Source organism: Bos mutus, chromosome 8, assembly GCF_027580195.1.
Source record: "Bos mutus isolate GX-2022 chromosome 8, NWIPB_WYAK_1.1, whole genome shotgun sequence".
Classification (NCBI taxonomy): domain Eukaryota; kingdom Metazoa; phylum Chordata; class Mammalia; order Artiodactyla; family Bovidae; genus Bos; species Bos mutus.
The window spans coordinates 45,908,352-45,913,622 of record NC_091624.1 but is presented as its reverse complement, the minus strand read 5'-3'; the positions used below and the strand labels follow the sequence as shown (position 1 = coordinate 45,913,622).

The 5,271-nt window shown below is 50.6% G+C and overlaps 1 protein-coding gene across 2 annotated transcripts; it reads right to left on the bottom strand.

The window, feature by feature from the left end:
• Positions 1-955: 955 nt before the first annotated feature.
• Positions 956-4,788, bottom strand: NKX3-1 (NK3 homeobox 1). Of its 2 annotated transcripts, none has more exons than XM_070376101.1 (2): positions 4,416-4,788; positions 956-1,832 (listed from the first exon to the last, which is right to left on the bottom strand). In XM_070376101.1, the coding sequence occupies exons 1-2, from the start codon at positions 4,726-4,728 to the stop codon at positions 1,414-1,416; spliced, it is 732 nt and encodes a 243-aa protein (XP_070232202.1). In that variant the 5' UTR covers positions 4,729-4,788; the 3' UTR covers positions 956-1,413. The 2 variants fall into 2 exon arrangements, with proteins under 2 accessions (XP_070232202.1, XP_070232203.1); XM_070376102.1 differs by having other exon boundaries at positions 956-1,820.
• Positions 4,789-5,271: the final 483 nt, after the last annotated feature.

Here is a 5,271-nt window from a genome sequence, read left to right as displayed (position 1 = left end):
GATTCCCACCAGACAGCTCCATGGCACCTGACCCTTCACTCTGCTGTGTTCTTCCTTACGGTGTGAAAGCTCACTACCTTTTACCTCCTTTGCCTGCAGGGATCCCAGAGGGTTTTGACTTTGAACTGTAACAACAGAGCCACCAGAAAGTCCTATAAAAGCAGCAGTGACCTTCTGAAACTGTCATGTCTTTAAATAGATTTGGTATTTAATGCTGTATATTTTTAAAGAAAAGACATAAGAATTGTTAGGGTTTTTTTTAACATGCATGTCTTTTAGCCAATTCAGAATCTGCTCCCCCACTACTTTTCTTTTTTTAAACCCAGGAAGAGATAAAGCTTTGGTGGGGGGTGGGGGAGACAAGATCTCAAGGCTATATAAGCAAGGTGTATGTTAGGTGCAGTCATAAAAGTCTGGACTGAAAAGAAGTGCTTCAGTGGGTGACTGCCATGGAAAAGGAACAAAAAATAAGAGGAGGAGGAAGGAAGGAACTTAAAGAATTATGTGATCTGTCACACTGTAGTATGAATTACAGCCCAAAAACTCCAGGAACCTTCTTATTCTAAATTCTCAGGCCCAGAGCAAAAGGTCCAGAAGAGGATTTTTTTTCTTTTTTTTTCACCTTTTGCTAAGGACTCTTCCTTAGATCACTGTCTTGGATATGCAGAGATTCTCCTGGCCTGGGCTCACCTCCCGCAATAGAGTTTGGTTTATACAGCTTGTCTTAAGGCCACAGTGAGTGCTTCTTGTTCTACATGGGCCACTCTGTAAATACTTAAGTTGGCATATTATTTTAAAAGGAATAATCAGAAGCTTCTATTTTCGTCTCCTCCTTCCCATCTCCATATCCTGTGCCAACTTGTGCTGGGCACGAAAGGTTTCTCTGTGAGGTCCTCTGTTTCTGTCTGTCCCAGAGACAAAGAGAAACCTTGGTTGTAGTCCAAGGCCAATGAGAGGCTTTTGACCTTCAGTTTATTTCAGTAGGTGACATCCTGAGCCATCCTCCCCCTCCCCCTTCAGGTGACCTCTTTCCGAGTGGATGCTCAGTTACACAAGAGGATGGAGTTGGAGGAACAGAATCCTCAGAAGTGATGTGGACAGATCCTGAAAAGTCACCCAAGTGCCAGAAAGAACACTTGGCTCTATCCCTCCCTACTTCAAGCAGGGGTCTAAAAGCAAAAACAATCCCCCCTTCTATGTTGGGGGAACAATTTGGATATGAAATCATTCCCTGTCCCAGATCTTTCATTGGCCCACCAGTGAAGAATCTGGGATTTCCACACAAACCTCCATGTGTTCTGGTCTGTCTGTCTCTCACTGCCCAGCCCTTCCTGACCCCGGGGCCCTTCCATCTTCCAGAGGGGCCACCTAGAGAAGACAGTTCTTGATCTACTGTGGATGTCAGAGCTGGTGTTACCAGAAAGCTGGACTCCAGCCACCCAGGCAGTAAACGTAGGGGTAGTAAGGGTAGGTATTGTGCACAGAGATGAGGGAGCCCTGTGAGAAGCCCTCCTCTTTGAGAGCTGGCAAGGAAGAGTGCTTCTCCAGGTTGCCCAGGTCCGAGGTGAGCTGCTTCCGCTTGGTCTTATAGCGTCTGTTCTGGAACCATATTTTCACTTGGGTCTCCGTGAGCTTGAGGTTCTTGGCCAGGTGAGCCCTTTCGGGGGCAGACAGATACTTCTGATGGCTGAACTTCCTCTCCAACTCAATGACCTGAGTGTGAGAGAAGGCAGCCCGGGAGCGCTTCTGAGGCTGCTTGGTGGCTGGGGGTAGGCTCTGAAAGGCGCTGGGAGGGTTTTCACAGTCCAGCAGATAAGTTTCTAAGTGCCCATCTGGAAAGGAGAGGGGAGAAGCAGGGAGGGGAAGGAAAACGTTACATGGTAGCAGCAAAGAGAACAGAATTCTATCTACCCTCATCTCTTCTGAGTGAACAAACAGCCCACTGTCAGTTTGGATACATTGCACTAAGGAACTCCTTAGTTCTTATGACCAACCTAGACAGCATATTCGGAGAAGGCAATGGCACCCCACTCCAGTACTCTTGCCTGGAAAATTCCATGCATGGAGGAGCCTGGTAGGCTGCAGTCCAGGGGTCGCTACAAGTCGGACAAGACTGAGCGACTTCACCTTCACTTTTCACTTTCATGCACTGGAGAAGGAAATGGCAACCCACTCCAGTGTTCTTGCCTGGAGAATCCCAGGGACCAGGGAGCCTGGTGGGCTGCCGTCTATGGGGTCACAGAGAGTCGGACACAACTGAAGTGACTTAGCATAGCATAGACAGCATACTAAAAAGCAGGGACATTACTTTGTCAACACAGATCTGTCTAGTCAAGGCTATGGTTTTTCCAGTGGTCATGTATGGATGTGAGAGTTGGACTGTGAAGAAAGCTGAGTGCCGAAGAATTGATGCTTTTGAACTGTGGTGTTGGAGAAAACTCTTGAGAGTCCCTTGGACTGCAAGGAGACCCAACCAGTCCATCCTAAAGGAAATCAGTCCTGGGTATTCATTGGAAGGACTGATGTTGAAGCTGAAACTCCAGTATTCTGGCCACCTGATGTGAAGAGCTGACTCACTGGAAAAGACCCTGATGTTGGGAAAGATTGAAGGCAGGAGAAGGGGATGACAGAGGATGAGATGGTTGGATGGATGGCATCACCGACTCAATGGACATGAGTTTGGGTAAACTCCAGGAGTTGGTGATGGACAGGGAGGCCTGGCATGCTGCAGTTCACGGTGTCGCAAAGAGTCGGACACAACTGAGCAACTGAACTGAACTGAAGAGTTCTAACTCCTAAGAACTGCTTAGGAGTAAGGAACTCCCTGAGTGGGGCTGCTGGCCAGTCATGTAGATTCCGTGTTAATTTCTTAATAGTCATCAGGTCTGCAAAGTAGGAGAGGCTAGTGCTAGAACTTTCTGCCCTATTGCCCTGTAGAGTTAAATAGGGATTCTGTATCTGTCTGGAGGAATGGGAGATGGGAGGCAAGAAAGACTGAGAAATAAGATATCAGTAAAGTGGGGCCCCCAAGGCATCCAGAGGGTCATCCAGAGTTAACATTTGGGTGACATGAGAGGGCTAGTGTGGTAGGAGAGTTCATTCTCTGGGTTTAATCCCCTTTTGCTTCCCTTGTGGTTCACCTGGTTAAAGAATCCGCCTGCAATGTGGGAGACCTGGATTCAATCCCTGGGTTGGGAAGATCCCCTGGAGAAGGGAAAGGCTATCCACTCAAGTATTCTGGCCTGGAGAATTCCATGGACTGTATAGTCCATGGGGTCACAAAGAGTTGGACACAACTGATTGACTTTCACTTCACTTTCCCTCAATAAACTGTTTCTTTCTCTCTCGCTCTGCAGTCATGTCTGAACTCTTTGCAACCCCACAGACTGTAGTCAGGCTCCTCTGTCCAATGGGATTTTCAGTGAGCCCCTGCCATACCTCATAGGAAAGGTGCCTATTGTATGGTGAGGGTGGATACCTAGACTTATCGTGGTGATTACCTTGTAGTGTATACAAAGATCAAATTATTATGTTGTACATCTGAAACTCATAACATATTATGTTCCAATTTTACCTCAGTTAAAAAACTGATAGAAAAAAAAAAAAAGTCTACTCTAAATGTTCCCATGAAGTTATATATATAGCTCCTGGAGACCAGAGGGGCTCCTTGACTTGCTAGTCTGTTTTTTTTTTTTTTTTTTTTTTTGGGGGGAGGGGGCTTAGTTGGACCATTTTTTAAGTCTTCATTGGAATTGTTACAATATTGTTTCTGTTTTCTGTTTTGGTTTTTTGACTGTGATCTTAGCCCCTCTACCAGGGATGGAACCTGTACCCCCTGCGTTGGAAGGTGAACTCTTAACTGGACCCCCAGGGAAGTCCCCAAGACTTATCGTGTTTTATTGCCCATGGGACTGGGAAGCAAAGGGCATCTTTGCTGATCAAACCCTGACTTATTAATATTAATATATTATTTATCAATAACTTGTTATATGTTAGTTATTGTGATTGCCAAGAGGTAACTAGGGCTGGCGAGGATTAAGGGTTGAGAGGTGGCTGGGATTGGTTTCGGGTTTTCATCTGGGACTGGAGCGTGGTGGGCGCTGTGTGCGTGCTCGCCTTTGAGCTCTGGGCACCAAGAACCCGCTGCGCAGGGCACCTTGAGGGGTGAATCAAGTCCATGTCTAAATCCTGAGCAGCCCTGATGCCGGGGCTCAGGGTTAAGCTCCGAGGCTTGCCCGTGGCGGAGGCCATGAAGTCCCTTCGCCTGTCGCCGCGGGGCCCCGCAACCCTGCCGCCGGAGCTCCAGGAGGTCCGCCTAGCACCCGCCCTCACGCGGTTGCAGCCTGTGGGCCTGCCCATTCTTCCTGGGGGACCCAGCCCGGCCCGGCCAGGTCTCTCCAGCCTCGCCGGCTTACCTGGCTCGGTCTCCACCGGCTTCTCGGCCTCCTCGCTACCGGCGCGGGGCTGGTCGCTCTGCTGGTCCTCCGGCGCCCGGGCGCAGCCTCTTCTTCCCTCGGGCTCCGGCTTTGGGTCTCGCCTCGGGTACTGCTGACGCGAAGGCTGCGGCTGTGGGCTGCCCGCGTGACCTCCGCGCCGGTCAGCGCCGTCCCGAAGGATGTCCTGGATGAGGAAGGAGGTGAGCGGCTTGGTCTGGGTGGGCGGCACAGCCGGGGGGCTGCAGCCCGCGGCCCCCGCGTTCCCCAACTGTGGCTCGGGAGTCCGGAGCATCCCGGCGTCTTGGCCCCGGCGCCCGCCCTCAGGCCCCAGAAGCAGCGCCCAAGCTGCGCCCGCCGCTCCCGCACCACTTTCACTTTCCGCGGCCCCGCGCACTTATAGCCCTTGGGGCGCGCCGCGCCGCCTTCCCATTGGCCGCGCGCCCGAACCGCGCAGCTGATTGGCCGCCCGGCGCTCCAGGTGAACGAAAAGGGAAGTCCCTCGCACGGTCTCGGTCCAGTCTTTACCATAAAGGATTTCTTTCACAAGTTCCTTCTTCAGGATCCTGGCTCGTTTTACCAGGCTGGGAGAGAAAAGCAAAGCGGATCTCCTTTGCTCCAACACACAATATGTTTAGCTGCTTCTGGGGAATCATGATGCAGAAGAGAAATACTCTATTTAGCTCTTGGTGCTGCTGCTGCTAAGTTGCTTCAGTCGTGTCCGACTCTGTGCGACCCCATAGACGGCAGCCCACCAGGCTCCGCCGTCCCTGGGATTCTCCAGGCAAGAACACTGGAGTGGGTTGCCATTTCCTTAGCTCTTAGAGATTGTTAAAGT